This window comes from Magnolia sinica, chromosome 13 (genome assembly GCF_029962835.1).
Source record: "Magnolia sinica isolate HGM2019 chromosome 13, MsV1, whole genome shotgun sequence".
In the NCBI taxonomy this organism is placed as follows: Eukaryota; Viridiplantae; Streptophyta; class Magnoliopsida; order Magnoliales; family Magnoliaceae; genus Magnolia; species Magnolia sinica.
The window spans coordinates 35640131-35658488 of NC_080585.1; the positions used below are offsets into that span (position 1 = coordinate 35640131).

At 37.5% G+C, this 18358-nt stretch overlaps 1 protein-coding gene across 1 annotated transcript in view; it reads right to left on the reverse strand.

The window, feature by feature from the left end:
• Positions 1-992: 992 nt before the first annotated feature.
• The window catches only part of LOC131223570 (V-type proton ATPase subunit a3-like), a 31286-nt gene continuing 13920 nt past the window's right edge, over positions 993-18358 (reverse strand). Inside the window, exons 5-18 of the mRNA XM_058219008.1 lie at positions 12341-12451; positions 12067-12240; positions 10983-11120; positions 8964-9071; positions 8659-8766; positions 8352-8500; positions 7431-7584; positions 4371-4531; positions 4075-4281; positions 3495-3678; positions 3321-3404; positions 3038-3231; positions 1674-1733; positions 993-1592 (exon numbers count right to left, since the gene is read on the reverse strand). Coding sequence (XP_058074991.1) covers positions 1388-1592; positions 1674-1733; positions 3038-3231; positions 3321-3404; positions 3495-3678; positions 4075-4281; positions 4371-4531; positions 7431-7584; positions 8352-8500; positions 8659-8766; positions 8964-9071; positions 10983-11120; positions 12067-12240; positions 12341-12451 — 2037 coding nt within the window. The 3' untranslated portion in view covers positions 993-1387. The remainder of the gene's footprint in view (positions 1593-1673; positions 1734-3037; positions 3232-3320; positions 3405-3494; positions 3679-4074; positions 4282-4370; positions 4532-7430; positions 7585-8351; positions 8501-8658; positions 8767-8963; positions 9072-10982; positions 11121-12066; positions 12241-12340; positions 12452-18358) is intronic.

An 18358-nucleotide genomic window follows, 5' to 3' on the forward strand; every position in this document is an offset into this window, starting at 1 on the left:
TGGGCTGCCCGGCCCAACCCGAACCTGATCAATATATAAGTTATAAATGATAATTGAGTATGGATCGTCTTTGTTGAAGGCATAGGAAATTCCGGTGCCGTCAAGTCTCATTGGTCCATGCCATTTCCGATGACTCAAGCTAACAAGATATGCGAGATTTCTCTCTCAAATAGATTGCATACTACATAACACGACTTTTAAAGGAATAGTCCTATATTTTAGCTTGTTTGTTTAGAAAAAATAAAGTTCTTTACCATAAATAACTACATATATAGTTAATAAAATCATAGGTACAAAAAATAAGAAGTGCATTGAAATATTATAGACTAATGTAATAACGAAAATATTAGCATGTAATTTGCCAGACCGAGCCCACTTGGGTTGGACTTGGGTTGAGAAATTCCAACCAAGGTTGGGTTGGGTTGGGTTGGGTTGGGTTAGGGTTGGGGAATAGGAACCTTAGGTTGGGTTAGGGTTGAGGTATAGGAACCTTTGGGTTGGGCTAGGGTTGAGCACCAACCCAACTTTCAGCCCTAATTTAGATGGACAATAGACCAACAACTATATGAATTTAGATGGGCATTTAAATAGACAGTTCATATGAAAAATATCAAATTGCTTAAATTTAGCAAATACACACTCTTGAGCAAACGCAATTTTTGGATGATGATAAACTTGCAGTGACTTCTCTAGCTTGGATGGCCACAGTAGATAACCATACCCTTCAGTTCTGAATGCAAGCATATCTAAGTGTTACATACTACCCATATGTGGAGAGAGCCCTCAAATCATCAGAGATTCTCATCAATGAAATGATACCCTTTTCACTGCAGGCACACTTTCATTGAGAAACGTCAACGGTTACTAGGGATTTCTGCAACCCGGCTAATAGGGCATTTGCACCACTTGCAAACTGCCACCTCCCTCCACATATGGCATATCAATTATTCTCTCACACAAAACTAAGTGAGATTTCTTCTGCACCAAGCTCATTCTCAAAACATACATGCACCTTAGCCCTTCGATTTAATAACTTTAAAAGGATACAATGCCAGCGATTAAAAATAGGAAAGAATGAGTAGGAATTGTCAATATCCATGATCATACATTCTACAACTCATGCCTGTACTAATAACAGCAACGGAGCAAAACATGAATATGCTGAGACCAATACAACTAATGATATAACACAGCAAGGGCACCAAACCTTCGTTTATCCTTTATTCCATGAGAAACAACAGCAGGGAAGCGGCAAGGGTTTTGCATGTGCACACGCACACTGAAAGGCCTTTCTTTTTATCTGAGTGTCTTGCCTAAAAGCAACCCCTGTTTTGGGAAAATAAATTGTGGAGAATGCCCATGTGAGAGATCTACACCGTAGATCCCATCAATCATCCTCCTCCCCTAGCAGTGCAAACGAAAATGGGTAGAATTTGTATCCGTCTCCCTCATAGAACTTGTTCTGAAACTCCACCCAATGAAGACGCAAGGCATGCAGAAAGGCACTCAATGTTTCCATCACGAGCAACACGCCCACAGTTGCGCAAATAAATACAATGATGCCAACGATCAGGATCAGAACATTATTGAACCTGTGAATTAGAAATACCATTTCTAATATCAGTCACATTCCTTGTAGGAGCACATTTTAACTGAAATGGCCTAACACTTACCCCCAAGCAAGAAGCAGAACCTTCTCATAGAACACAGTCGACAACTCCGAATGAGCAAGGCTGGGAAAAAAAAAAAAAACAATCAAATTCCGTGATAAGGAAAAAGTTTGATGGTAACATATGTACACAAGCACATGTTCAAACACGAGGGAGGGAGGGATGAGCACCTAGTTGCATTGGCACACATAGTCCAATCCATAGATCTTTCCTAATACTGTAGAGAGAGAGGAAGGGAGGGATGGGCACCTAGTTGCATTGGCAGACAGTCCAATCCATAGATCTTCCTAATACTGATCTCTCTCTCTCTCTCTCTCTATATATATATATAAATAAATAAATACAGATGCTCAAGATTGTTTACACAAATAGTTCCAATTGACAATTTGATCCATCTATTCGGTAGGACCATCATGGATTGCTTATGATTCTAAAGAATCACTTTTGTTATGCAGTCGTAACCATCCCATCCATGGTTTGAGAAATTATGGCTACAGAAACTAAGGCTAAATAAAGGATGGATTGGATAATCAGATTAGTATATGTTTGCATGGTAGCCCATGAAACGTGTTTTGGACTCAAATGGACAGTTCAGATCAATCAATAGGACTGTCCAACTGAACAGACGCAACTAGGAGCAACATAACTTACAGTGCATCTCAGAGCACTGGAGCATTTCCCTAGTTTATAATTTTAGTTTCCAATAATTTATATGAAATCTAAAAATATACACTTAAGTGTTATACTTTGTTAGAATGCTCCATAAGCCAGCCACTCTTGAACTCATACTTTATAGATTTCATAAACTATACACATGTTAACCATAGCTATAGGGAGCCAACCAAAAAGAAAATCTAAAAGAGAGATAATAAAGAAAAAACATTATACAGTTGATATCAAGGGATAAAAGGTTAGATCTATGAAAAAAACACAAATCTTTTGCTGCTCTTTCCAATGAATGTGGATTGTGGAAGTCTTCTTTCTTTTTAGGCACACTTCTTCGTCTTTCTTTTTTTAAACTCACACAACTACTACATAAATCAATAGTTCTCAAATTTCATATTTGTTAATATTTGGTACAAAACATGTCCACCACGGATACATGCAAGTTAAAGCACCAACTGTCCATATGTGAGGTGAATGCTCCCTATGTTAGCACATGGCACCATACCCAATCAAACTAGGACGGTTGCTTGCCACGAAAATCATGTCATTTTTCTTCCTTTGATTCATGGATGCCACCCCAATGACTAACATTAAGAACATAACTTGGACTGTAGCCATTTAGTGAACACGTACCTAAGAGCCCACAAGGGCTATAACATTAAGAAGATAACTCAGACGTTAGCGATGCAGTGAATACATACCTGAGAGCCCACAACCTAAGGTAAGAGGCTGTGTTGGAGACTGCTCCAAGGACAAACTCTATGGTATGAATGAGTTGGTGTACAAAAACTTCGCTGAACTCAAACTCCTCGTGGTCATGAGAACCATGATCATGCTCCGTTTCAAATAAATCATCAGTGCCTTGAAGCATGGCGTAAGTTTGTCCTTGATGCCTCTGAAGCAACAAAAGTAAATTAAAAAACTGTGTAGAAAAAAGGTTGGTGAAATTTCAGCAAGCATTTCAGCTAGAAATCACAAGCATACTTCTTGGTGTTGCTTCTTCAAGAGAAAAGGCTTTGGTAACAGCATCCATGGGACACTGACAAAAGCCAGTAACAGTAACACAAGCTGGTGATTGATGAGAAGAGAACATGAGTCAATTGCCTTTCCTATTAATTTACATAGAAATTATAACAAATAAACAAAAGCTAGATTCACCTGAACTTGTTTCTGCCCAACAAAAAGTTGGTTTTCACCTAGATCATCCGTGGGGCTTAGGAACATATATATCATTACATGGTAGAGATCAGCTTTTGAACCAGTGCACCACTTCACAATAATTAGAAGGGAAAGGTACCCAAAAAGGCTATTTAAGAATATTATCTGGGGAACAAACTGGAACCTGTGTAAAACATATGATCCATAATCAACAATAATAACGAGTAAAACCAGATCAAAGGGTATGGCGTATGCATGTGCCTGTGCCTGTGTCTGTGTAAATAGATAGACAAATGAATTAGAAGCACTCAATAGCTATAAAAAAGATTGGAAAGAAGCTGAATCCCCAATGCATTGGAGGCATTGTAACTCAAGAGATCAATCCAGACATCATTTCACAGAAATCAATAACTTGAGGAAGCTCCCTGGCAGCAAGTGCGTAATGTAAAAGCAGGCTTAACAGAGTAAACAACATCAACTCCTTGTAAAATTCAGGAAAAGAGGATTGAACTAATAATTTGGGGAAAGAGGCATCGGTTGAGATGGCATTGGTTGTATCCAACTCAGCAATTGAACTCACCAAATGTTCAGGTTACTTTTGAAGAACATGGCATTGAAAAAGCTCAGCACAATGCCGAGATTCATTTGGGCTACCCCAAGAAGAATCGACATCTTCATCTTCAATGAGTTCAGGAATGGCAACTCACTGCGGCTGCCATGCCAATTCGAATCCACACCAAATGGGTAAGTACGGCGCACCTTAATTAAGCCCACTGTAGTAGATTCACTGAAACAAAAAAGGTCCAGAATATAAAATATTAATCAGCCATGGCATAACTTATGTTCTGATGCCACTCTAAGGAGCTTATTAAATACCTGCAAGAAGCATCACGGCATTCATAGGCAGAAGGGCCAAAAAGATTGAAAGGGACTGAAAAGAACTCATTATAGATCAACCCAGTGTATATTGAGAACAATGCCATCATCATAATGACATAGCGACCACCAAATGTCATCTCGGTGATGTCTCCAAGTTTCTGTTCTCAAAATAAGTAGACAGCAATGAGTTAGAACTCTCCAAAAACTCGAGAAGATATCAGAAGCAACATCCAAGCTCATAGGAATATAATTCATGAAACATGAATTGTGTGCAACATAGCAACTTCATATCCCATGCAAAAGATGAAGGAAATACAGAGTTGCTTAAAAATAGACAGACTAAAAAATAAATAGATTACAAATACATTTTTTTTAAAATGGTAGTTGTTAAAGGGCCTTAACAGAAAAAATGACCCATACAGGCCCGTAACGGTCTCAAACAGATTTTTTTTCCATTAAAAAAAACAGGCCATAATGGTATTGTAACAGTAACACGGTGGCTTTTATGGCCACCGTTACCATTATGGAACACCTTGGTTAGTCAAATGTTGTGAATTCTGTATTTCTGTTCTGCTGCATGAATTTTGAATATTTGTCAACAAAATAACCTATAAAAGCACACTATATCAGCTTAAGACAGTGCGAACATTTCTCCAAGGGCATCCATCATTAGGGAAACAGAGGAAAATTATTTCAAAGCTGTGATGGAACACTATAACCCATAAGCATGCGTAATCATATCAGATGCAAACAAGAAATATTTTCTCTAAGCTAAATAATATTCGGTGACTTGCAAAGACAGTTTTTCTAAATTACAGAGCGTATTTTGCTCTAAATGATTCAATACGATTGATGTATTCTGAAGAAGCTACATAAATAGCTTAAATGATATAAAATAAATAATCTTCATCTCATGTGTCAGGGACAAAAAGTATAGAAAGTGCAATGACAATCTCGCTTATATAGATTACGAAAGAATTTCAAGTTCATTTAAGTTCATAACAATGAAAAGAGTACATTGATATCTAAAACCATAAAACCGGGACTCAGCAGAGTTGACCTGGCCCAGTTACTGACCTAGTCACTAGGTTGAGACAACGAGGTCAGTCTGCAACTTGGCCTGGTTTCCCAGAGTCTACTCAAACCCCAGTTAACTCACTGAGTCAAAACAAGTCAGATTATCTTCATAAAAAAAAAAAAAAACTCAACTGAGCCTGACAACGGGAAATCTCATCATTTTAGCTACATAAATAGCTAAAATGATATAAAATAAATAATCTTCATCTCATGTGTCAGGGACAAAAAGTGAAGTATAGAAAGTGCAATGACAATCTCTCTCACATAGATTACGAAAGAATTTCAAGTTCATAACAATGAAAAGAGTACATTGATATCTAAAACCATAAAACCGGGACTCAGCAGAGTCGACCTGGCCCGGTTACTGACCTAGTCACTAGGTTGAGAAAACCAGGTCAGTCTGCAACTTGGCCTGGTTTCCCAGAGTCTACTCAAACCCCGGTTAACTCACTGAGTCAAAACAACTCAGATTATCTTTTGAAAAAAAAAAAAAATCAACTGAGTCTGACTACGGGAAATCTCGTCATTTTAGCTACATAAATAGCTAAAATGATATAAAATAAATAATCTTCATCTCATGCGTCAGGGACAAAAAGTGAAGTATAGAAAGTGCAATGCCAATCTTGCACATATAGATTATGAAAGAATTTCAAGTTCAAGTAAGTTCATAACAATGAAAAGAGTACATTGATATCTAAAACCATAAAACCAGGACTCAGCAGAGTCGACCTTGCCCAGTTACTGACCTAGTCACTAGGTTGAGAAAACCAGGTCAGTCTGCAACTTGGTCTGGTTTCCCAGAGTCTACTCAAACCCCAGTTAACTCATTGAGTCAAAACAAGTCAGATTATCTTCAAAAAAAAAAAAACTCAACTGAATCTGACTACGGGAAATCTCATCATTTTTAGAGACAAAAAGGTGGGGGGGGGGGGGGGAGGTTTAAAAGAAAGAGCCTATTCCCCATTTTCTCTTTCTATTCACTCGCTTGGGGTTTTTGTTTTTAGCCATTCCTCTTCCATTCTCCCATTAAAGAAGTTGAAGCTCCCATTGAAGACAGAAAAAGAAGGGTCTCTTAAGATTTTATTTTTTTTTTTCCAGCCAATCGTGGAAACTAAGATGAAGCCTTAGAAAACCAACGGCCAACATTCCCTCACCATATTTGGCAACTTTTTTCCCAAGAACTATCAGCCTCCACCCTGAACATCTACAACCATTTCCCATGGAGCACCGTATTTATAATTTTTACTGATCTGATCCCCATCCTGCATATGCTTTCCAGTTTACACATCTCACTCCACTCTATGAGATGGAATTTGTGTTTTCATTTGGCCCATCTCCAAAAGGAAGCCCTTCAGATTTTATCCAGCCAATTGAGGAAACTGCAGGGTACTGAAATAGAACTAAACTTAGCATGTTTGACATATCTGCATTTATCAATGTGATTAAGTGCCCCCGAAAGTTAGGTATCTGCTCTTCCAAACTCTGTACTCAAAGCACCATAAGAAAGCATGATAAATAGAAAAACAACAGCAACTGTAGAAGCAGGATAAAGACATAAAATTCAAAACCGCACCCCAACAATGTCAAATAGAATAACATTACCAGGAAGGTATAAGGAAAAGACATAAAATTCAAAACTGCACCCTAACAATGTCAAATAGAATAACATTACCAGGAACGTTTAAGGATTTTAAAAGTAAAACACCATACGAGTGTTCAGACCCTTTAAAAAAAAGCACATGAATAGTCATATAATAGAAGTTATAACCCTAAATCTTGACATTAGAAACAGCATCGATGGAGTGTGAGCATTTTGGATTTTACAAATCATTGGGCCTAAATCACATGAATAGTCATATAATAGAAGTTATAACCCTAAATCTTGACATTAGAAACAGCATCGATGGAGTGTGAGCATTTTGGATTTTACAAATCATTGGGCCTGTTGAAACATATAGCAAGAAGTTGCGTCACACTCACCTGACTGGAAAGTTTCTTTTCTCTGATGATAAAGTATAATGTTGCAAATAACAAGCACAAACCATGACCCCAATCACCAAACATTACGGCAAACAAAAATGGAAATGTGACGATTGTGTATACACCAGGATTTGCTTCTTGATACTTAGCCACCCTGCAATCAGAAGAAATCGTGACATGAGGCCAGCGTTTGTATAAGATAGGATGAAATTATCTTCCATGCCAAATCATAATCCAACAAGTTATGAACCATTGCACGAACGTAACTCCAGTTCAAAACTTAAATAGAGATGACCTCCTACACTACACATGATGCACATATATGAGATTACTTGTGGAGTGGAACATCGATGCATGCATCAGTGGAAAAAGAAATCAATGTGGGTATAGTGTACATGCATGGCTGAGTTCTGCAAAACAACAATGCCAGCCAAGGCTGAGTTCTGCAAAACAACAATGCCAGCCAATTGCCTTGAAAGCAGTAGTTAAAGCCCTCCAAAGACAGGTTTCTAGCTGTATCTGTGAATATGGTGATATCATTACAGAAAGTGAACATATGCATGTTAGAGTAGTCCACATTGTGCAAATACAAGAACCTGATGCATCTTCCACACAATCACAAAGATAAATAATAATAATAATAATAATAATAATAATAATAATAATAATAATAATAATAAGATAACCAAGAAAACCTTCCCTTCAGCTGAGGATCAATTGTTTTATTCAAACAAAGAACCAAGATCCGCAACATGATAATACGAATGACACCCAAACATTGAATAAACATCAGATGCCCGGGGAAAGACCTATTACAATAAATATGTTACTCATGGACAATGTCTTTCTGATTGGTATGAACTTAAATAAACATTTCCAACATAATTAATGTTTCCGAATAGATCCGAAAGATAAACTCACCCATATGCATCAACAATTTCTTGGAAAGCAGTAGTAAATTTGTTTGTCCGGAAATATGTAGGCGGTGATTCCCTTGCATGCAGAACCTGAAATATGGCTCCAACTTGGGAGTTGCTGTCAAAGGCTGCCCGCTGTAGTGCAACCTTAATCTGCGCAAATTAAAAGACTTTTACAATAAGCATCAGGGCAAAAAGTAATATACTGATTGTGGATTAATGTGAGATTGAAACTATTGGGGGGGGGGGGGGGGGGTTGGACAAGAGAACAGATAAAAATGCATCTAAGAAAAATGAGTGAAACAGGTTACCTGATTTGACGCGAACACAGGGCTCCACCCTTCTGCAACGAGACACTTTTTCGTCACATCAATGCTAAGCATGTTTAAAGTGTGGTAAACAGATTTTTCCTTCTTGACCTGGACAATTTAAACATATATATAAACTGACTGAAAAAGATTTTCAACTAAATAACTCCAATCCATAGTGTCGCCTAGAAGGTGCAAATGGCAACAGAAAAAAAAAATGTGCCCCTTTTACAAATTTTAGGTGACAGGGAAGAGCTTTCTCCCCGAGAAACTGTGCAAGATTTTGTGAATTATATAAATAAACTGACCAAGAGGTTCCACTGTTCAAACTGGTAACAAATCGTATTTAACAAATTGTTTCTGTGCAACAGCCCAACATCTATAGTAGTCTTCAGCTCTGCCAATCTTCCAGAAACCTGAAAATTGAAATTAATCAAGGGTTGAGATTAAATCATACAGGCATGTATTGTAAACAGATATCCATCAACTGCAGGAGAAATCTCTCTTTCAAACAAGTGTCTACAAATTAACAGACAACTGCTAAATGGAGATGACCATGTTAAGTACCAAAAGGAGGGGAGTTCCAGGACTCAGATTTAGAATTTTTTTTTTTTATATATATATATATATATATATAAAGCTACAAAAGCTTAACTTGAACACAAAAACTAGAAATTCACATTTTACATCAAGCTTGAAGACATGGTACATTATGGGACAGAGCCCAATATTGGCATCTAGATACTTCAGTACCAGACCAAGTCAATATTGCATCAGGGATGCCAACAAGTTGAAATGAGTCAAGTGAAAAATCAATGCTAACCCAAGGAAATTTGTTACAGTTCAACATCTTTAATTAAACAAGAGAAGGTTTCAAGTCTAACCAGTTGGACCATAATTTATGGTCCAACCAGCGAATAACTTCAAACTATTATGTTCGCATGACATCCAATCTTTCCTATAGGTTGTGCCCGCCAAGAGGATCTCCTGGTGCAAAAATCAGCCTCATCCACACACACTTGTATTTTATTATTTATCAATTGCTATTGGCTAAACATTGTTTCTTTTTTTTTTTTTTGAAAGGTGACAAATATTATAAAAGGAAGAGAAAAGTAAAGGGAAGACAGAGGACATCTGCTGAGAGGGCAAACAACACTATGCTACAAGAAAACTGACATCATAATCCTTCAAAAGAGGAACAATGACCGCCCATTCTAAGATTAAACATTTAGCCTTATCTGAGGTCGAGTCCGCAGAGTTTGAGGGTGTGGCGCACCTAATGAGTGGATGAGGCTGATTTTTGCACAAGCAATTCCCAATGATTGGGTGAACCTATTGGACAGGTTGGATACCGCACGCACATGAAATGTTGGAAGTTTTTTGCTGAGTGGACAGTTAATTATGATCCAACGGGTTGGACTTGAGAGCTTATTAAGCAATAACCAAGTTATTTATGCATACTTCTAGGTAAACTTTGCCAATGAATTTACGAGTTTAATTAAAAATCTTTTATTTGGGAACTATTTGAAGATACTGCTAATTAATATCTCAAAATAACAATTGCTAATTAATGTCTCAAAATAACAGTAATGAGAAATATAAAATATTACACGAGCCAATTTAATTTGCTTTGATAAACAATGTATTTAGCAAGGAAGTAATAGCATCAATTTGATGCCAATTGCCTGAGGCCAAGTTCATTGTAACTTTCCCAGGATATGCTGTGGTCCTGAGAAATGCTCATAATAGCAAGAGTCAAGAAGCATGAAAAACCCTCCATAACTGTGGAGAGAAAAGAGATACATAGAATGGTAATGACGTATACAACGGCCAGAACTAGCTCATACAGCATCTGTGCTCAAACTAGCAAGCATATTTATTGCATTTCATGGTGAGGTCTAAGTATCTCCACAAAAAATTAAAAAGTATATCTAATTTCTCTACAGTCAACATTTTTCAACAAAAAGGCATTTCTATTGCAAAGGCAGAAAAAGAAGAGACAGGATAACAACCAGAATATTCTAAAAACAATTTGAATAGACAGTGACAAAAAAAAAAGTAAATGCAGTGTTAGGATTTCCAAAGGACAGAGACTGAAGCAGTGAAGTGATTCCAAACTATAAACTTGATCATTAATAGCAATCAAAAGGCCAACCCAAATAATCAACAGAGTTGAATATTTAAACAGAACAAAGGAGCTGAAACAATCATGGTTGGAACTTCAGATAGGAGTAATGTTATTTCAAGGAATAGAATCAAGTATGCCAAAATCATAATGCACACCTCTTCTATCATCTGCATTTGTATGCCATAATCATAATGCATACCTCTTCTATCATCTGCATCTGTTTACTCAGGTCATCTGAAAATGGGTAACGATTTGCTCCGAAGGCTTCACATATCTTTAAAATTTTGGCTTTAGCTCTTTCTCCAGAATAGAAGACGACAAACACATTTTTCTCAACCTGAAAATGGATATTACGAGTGAAAAATAAAGCACATAAATAAGAAATAGGAGGCTAGAAATGAAAGATGAATGTGTTCCCGCCACTGATAAAGATGCTATTTAGAAAATTAATAGTATTCACAATCCATGATTGAGGATTCAAACAAAGCACTCGGTTATTACAACTAAGGGAAACCAGTAACTTAAAATATGCCATAGATCAAACCCAAATGATTGATCATGATCTTGTAATGTAACATCTTTCACAATCATGTTCGGTTTGGCCTTTAAAATGTTACAGACCATGATGTCAATGTTATTATATTTCAAGGAGAATAACACTAGACGAGAATGATAGAAAATAATAAATGTCTATCATTGAACAATGGAACTGTATTACCCTCTATTCAAAACTTTCTTGACATTGATGAGAACTGAAATTCTAGGAGAACTATATTCTCTTTGGCAATACCATGTGTGGCAGCAGTGCAGTTCCCCCTTTTTTATAATTTTTAGTAATTATAAGAGCACTAATTTCCACAATTAGCATGTCCCCAGCATTTGGTACTATTAATTGCAAAATGCAGTAGACAATAAAGAAGGATAGGAGTGGTCATTGTGGAATAAAAATACCGATTGATTAAGACCAGTAAATAAGATTTTTTATTTTTATTTTTTCTTTTGGGGGGGGGGGGGGGGGGGGGCGTGTTAAACACTGCAAGGGATTGAACATTGGATCACACACACACCCTACACTGTTTCCACCAGCTCATCTAAGAAAATAAGACGTGTGAAATTTTTGGAATTTGCATTTTTCATAAATTACAAGAAAAGCATGAGAAAATAAACGAACACAAACAGTATTATGATAGCCATTTTGAATAGTGAGCACTAACTCAAATTTATTCATAAAGAATATGTCGCAAGCTTTACAACTTTTTCAAGTAATAAATTGTATTAATAACCTTTTCTCCTGAAACTGGATCGGTGACAGGATCTTCAACCACTGCTTGCTTGAGAAACATGTTACCCCTTGTAGCACGGAAAAGGATCCTTTCAAATGCCATTGACTTTTCTTTGGGCACTAGGCCACTGACAAACCCCAGCTTAACTTGCTTTGATGGCTCTGTCAACATTTCCTGTGCAGTGACAAATTCTAAAAGTATTATTCCAAGGGAAGAGAGAGAAAAGGGTAACATTTGATACTGAGAAACTGGATCAGTGGGTACAAAATTGTACTTGTTCCAACAACAAAGGACTGTCAATGGATCTTTCACCAACGGTACGTGATTCAATTTCTCTCTGCTGTGCAGTGGCACTACTTTGAGCTGAGTGGAAAAACTCCCCAGCCTGCAATGAAGTCAGAATAATATCCAATCACATCCAGTGAAGGAATAAAATACAGCCAAACCCAATATGGTACAAAGTTTCAGGATTAAAAGGTCAAAAGATAGCTAGAACACTCTCAGAATGGAAACTGAAAATATTTAAATGAAGAAAACTATAGTTCTTTTTTGGAATGGAAATTGAAAATATTTAAACCCAAAAAAAAAAAATTATAGAAAACTGATGTCATACAAATCCTTAAAAAAAATATCTATTTCATTCTCCACCAACCCCAACCACCCCCACCCCCCTCTCTCTCTCTCTCTCTCAATGGAAATTGAAAATATTTAAACAAAAAAATTTATAGAAACTTGCTTTTTCTTTTTTTGGAATGGAAATTGAAAATATATATTTAAAATAAAAAAAATAAAAAACTATAGAAACTTGATGTCATACAAATCCTAAACTATCCATTTCAACGTGAAACTTTTTTTTTTTTTTTTTTTTGAGAATTAACACAGAGAATATTATTAAGAGGAAAAAAGGGAGAAACAACAAAGGAAGAGAGCGCAGCTCTGCTGAGATAGCAAAACTGCTAAGCAGCTACAAAATCAAAATTACAATCTATAGGCTTAGACGAATAGGTAGCCCATTCGACCACATAATGAATCGCCCTAAACACCATGAGGTCCGCTGAATTGGCTTTGTCGTTAAAGCACCAATCATTCCTTTCAACCCAAACAACCCACCAAACCGCGAGAAGAGCCATCCGCCAGAGAGGAGTCCTATGTTTCCCACATCTAACCCCATGCCATAAGAAGAGGAGACTGTCGGTTAAGCTTGGAAAGCAACAAGGCACATCGAAGCGGTGAAAGAAGACCGTCCAAATCTTGTGAATGAAAGGATAGTGAATGAAGAGATTATTTACTGTCTCTTCATTGGTGGTTCAAAAGGGTGGGCCCAATAGTCAAAAAAAGTCCATCATGGGATCTCATGATCATGGCCCACTCGTCGGATTGATGTCATATTTTAAGTTTTGTTTATTGTTATTATTTAGAACATCGTGAACGCTTTGGATTTCTTTGTTTGGTTTTTATTTTAGTTTACTTCATCGCCAAGTAATAGGTTTTCACATGGTGCGAGTTTTGGGGTATAGGATTTTCCCTATAAATAGGCACACCCCTTGTAGTTCTTTTGATTTATTCAAGTTTAATAAAAATCCCTGCTTATTTTTCTACTCTCTTCGTGAGTTGTGGAAGAATTCAAAAGTGGGTGCGAAGTCCTCCCTTCTTCGAAGGGCTAACTACCGTGGTGCGAAGCCACATCTATCCACATCCGCCCCTAGCCTCTTCCATCCATATCTCCCATCTTCTATCACCATTATTGCTTTGAATTTCCCAGCTTTTGCAACTATTCATCCCCCTACAGCTAGTTTGCAACATCTGGACCTGTAGGAGGGCTGAAACTTTGGCGGAGTACTACGCCTCGACCTTACGTCGGATCGTCGTCAAACTTGGAAGGATTGGAGGTGTCTCTTGGCTGACCAAGGCTTAGGTGTCACTTTAGGGAGGCGGGCTTCCATCACACGTGCGTCCAGCCCACCCGCGCACGTGCATGAGCCCCGGGTTACCATCTGCACGCAGCAGCTTTCTCTGAGTCAGGTTTTCCTCTGGTTTTCCTCTTTTCATTCATATTTCATAAACCCTAGTTTTAGTTTGCATTAGCCCTAATTTATTTGTCCCTTTTTTTCACCCCTAGGGTTCCTTGAATTGAAATTGGGGAATCCCTTGGATTAAGGACTGATTTTTATGCATGTGTGGTTGATTTCTATTTCCCTTTGACATCGTTTAGTTTATAATTTTTATTGGTCCAGTCTTAGCCTGTGTCGGCTTAAACCCGCATAGATTCCCCTTTTTAATTGAATGATTTGGATTGTCATGTGGGATGTGGAATTTGTGTAACTGCTTTTGAATTGGTATGATCTAAGCCTAAATTCTTGCATCTCATACTTAAATTTCATGTCCTGCATCAAATTTGGTATCAAAGCTTAGGGTTCTTATAGGGGAATACATTATTTGTTTAGGGTTAGTTTGTTTTACTCCGTCATGCATCTAGTCCATCACACGTAGCTTTTAGGAGTCCATAGTCCCTTATTTTATTAACTATATTGCTAGAGTAACATTGCATAGTCCCCTCATATAGAATCTCACAGGATCATTTAGTCTCATACAGTCGTCGTAGAAAGTCCTTAGGTGGAGTTAGCAAGTTGTACGCCCACACGTACAAGTCATGGTTTTTGCTAGCACCCTACACTAAACATAGAACAACTGCTAGAGTCACTAAACAAGTTGTCCCAGCAAATCGAATCTTGGGGTAAGCGCTTGGAACAAGACATAGATCAACGCCTTGACCAAATAGAGGTCTCCCTCAAAACAAACTCTACCATTAGAGAAGATGGCCAATCTCAGGTAGGTGGCCAGGAGGATAAACTAATGAATGGAGGTGACCAAGGAATTAGTCATGGGCGTGCACCCGTACCCCCACCCCATGAGGGACATCAAGACCATTATTTTGAGAGGTACAACATGTGCGGCCTCGTGGCTAGAGAGAGTGCACCAGAGGCTAATGTAGAGTTACCTACTAAGGCCATTCCGGTAGTGGATGAGTTTCATGATGTCTTTCCTGATGATCTACTGGATGAGTCTCCCCCTATGAGGGATATAGAGCACACCAGAACATGGGACACCATTATACCTACAGCCGAGTTTGCGTTTAATAGTTCTGTCAATAGGTTTACAGGTCTCAGTCCGTATGAAGTCGTTACTAGTTATAAACCTAAAAAACCTATTGATCGTGTCCTTATGGCACAATCCCATAGGCCGTCAGAGCCTGCAGAGCCTTTTGCGCATCACATTCATTCATGGCATCAAGAAATCAGGCAGAAGATCACTACTAGTAATGAACATTACAAATTTTCTGCAGACCAGCATAAACATTTCAAAGAATTCAATATTGGGACTCTGTGATGGTTCGTATTAGGCCCGAGCAGTATCCTCCAGAGGTCGTTTGTAAGTTACACGCGCATAACGTTGGACCCTTCAAAATTATAAAACGAAACGGTCTCAATGTGTATGAGTTGAATCTTCCACCTTCCATGGGAATTAGTTCCACATTCAATGTGGAAGATCTAGTTACTTTTCAGGAGACCACTGATACTTTGTCCGGCCCTTCGCCCACCCATCCTGATTCCCCATATTTATCCCTTGATCCATGGCCCCTCCCAACCCATCTTCCCAATCTCTACCTCTCATACCTACCATTCCCAACCCATTTTCTCAGCCTCTACGTCCTATACAAGGTATGCCAAATCGGTTACGTATCGGCCGTATCGGCCGATACGGGCCCGATACGGGCGTAACGGCCGTTACTGCCCGTAACGGTCAGCCGTAACGGTCATAAAACGGTCATTTTTTTTTTTTTGCATTTTAAGCTCCGTTTTCGATTTTTTTTTTTTAACTTCTTGCTTCCAAATTATTTCTCACTCCTTCTACTACTAATTTCGACCAACCTTGGCTAGATATTTGAGGAAAAAACACATTATATTGCGGATTTTGTTGAATCAAAGCTTGGTGGGCCATTTTTCATAAATTTGTCAAAAATAGGTATTTATACTTTTTTTAATATGTTTTGCTGCTTTAATCATCTCATATGATGTGTTAATCATAGTAGAACATGTTAATATGCATTTTACAGATTTGGGGTGCCATTTAATATTTTTTTCTATTTACGCATGAATTTTGACCCTTTTTTTTAAATTTGAAAAATCAATTTTTAATGGTTGTTTTGTTGTTTTAATCATGCCATATGATGTGTTAATCATATTAGAACATGTTAATGTGCATTTTACAGATTTGGGGTGCCATTTTATATTTTTTAAATATTTTTTTCTATTTACGCATGAATTTTGCCCCTTTTTTTTTAAATTCGAAAAATCAATTTTTAATGATTGTTTTGCTGTTTTAATCATGCCATATGATGTGTTAATCATAGTAGAACACGTTAATGTGCATTTTACAGATTTGGGGTGCCATTTTATATTTTTTAAATATTTTTTTCTATTTACGCATGAATTTTGCGCCTTTTTTTTAAAATTCAAAAAATCAATTTTTAATGATTGTTTTGCTGTTTTAATCATTCCATATGATGTGTTAATCATAGTAGAACATGTTAATGTGCATGTTACAGATTTTGGGTGCCATTTTATATTTTTTAAATATTTTTTTCTATTTACGCATGAATTTTGCCCCTTTTTTTTAAAATTCGAAAAATCAATTTTTAATGGTTGTATTGCTGTTTTAATCATGTCATATGATGTGCTAATCATAGTAGAATATGTTAATGTGCATTTTACAGATTTGGGGTGCCATTTTATAATTTTTTTAATATTTTTTTCTATTTACGCATTAATTATGGCCCTTTTTTTTAAAATTTAAAAAATAATTTTTTAATGATTGTTTTACTGTTTTAATCATGCCATGTGATGTGTTAATCATAGTAGAACATGTTAATGTGTATTTTACAGATTTGGGGTGTCATTTTATAATTTTGTTCTATTTTCGAATTAGTGACTTTATGTTTTTACTTGCTTATATTGGACAGGTTTTGCCTTGGAGCTTCTTAGGGTTTAGTTAGAATATAAAATCATCTTTATTAACATAGGTCATACACTCATACTCATATCTAATTATCTAGTGTCTACCTAAACCTAAAGAAATGTCTGGGTCTGGCCAACAACAAGTAAGTGATGATATTGGATGGCAACATTGTGAGAGGGTTGGTAGTACTAGGCATCAAATGAAGTGCAAGTATTGTGATAGACTAGTGACTGGTGGAATTACCCGTCTCAAACAACATTTGGCACATCGAAAGGGTCAAGTTGTGCCATGTAGTAGAGTACCGAAAGAAATAATGCTTTTAATGCAAGCTAGTCTGGATGAGTCGAAGGGTAAACGTGCTGCTGTACAAAAGAAGAAAGATGATATTTTGGATGCAGCTCGACAGGAAGTGTTTAGTCCTGAATATATAGGCATTCGTGATGAAGATATTATTGATTCTGACGAAGATTCAGATCGAGAACTTACTATAACTAGGAGAGAGAGCTTGCGTCTAGCTCGTGAAGAGGAAGAACGTCGCCGCGTGTTTGGCACGCATGGGTCAGTGCGTGATACAAGGGGGGCAGTGTGAGTGGGAGTGGGAGTGCAACTGGAAGTGCAACTGCTTCTGCAGGTGGGGGTGGGGGTAGGTTTGGTGGGTTACGACGTATGTTTGGGAGCCGACGACAGACATCTTCACATGATGCCCCTATACGTTTGGATGAAGAAGTAAATGAGCCTAAGAGACCCTCTATTGATCCAATCTTATTTAGGAAAGAATCAACTAAACAAAAGAAGATAAAACAAATGTGGAGTAGACCTTCCGTTGAGAAATTAGGTAGAGCAGCAGCAAAGTTATTTATACATGCCAACATACCTCCTAACGCGGCCAATTCTCCATATTGGCAGGTGGTAATTGATGCAGCAGCAGAAGCAGGTGAAGGAATAAAAGCTCCCACGGCTAAGGAGATTAGGGGGAAATGGACAGATGCAGAGTATGCAGATGTGAAAGCATACGTGACTACCTTTAAACCTGTATGGCAAGCCAGAGGATGCACAATCATGTGTGATGGTTGGACTGGCCCAACCAAACGCAGCATGATCAACTTCATGGTATACTGCCACTTAGGAACTATATACCACAAGTCAATTGATGCCTCAGAGGCAACAAAAATTCTACTTATATTAATGGACTAATGGATAAAGTTGTGGACGAGATTGGAGAGGAGAATATAGTGCAGATTGTGACAAATAATGAAGCAACATATAAGCTTGCAGG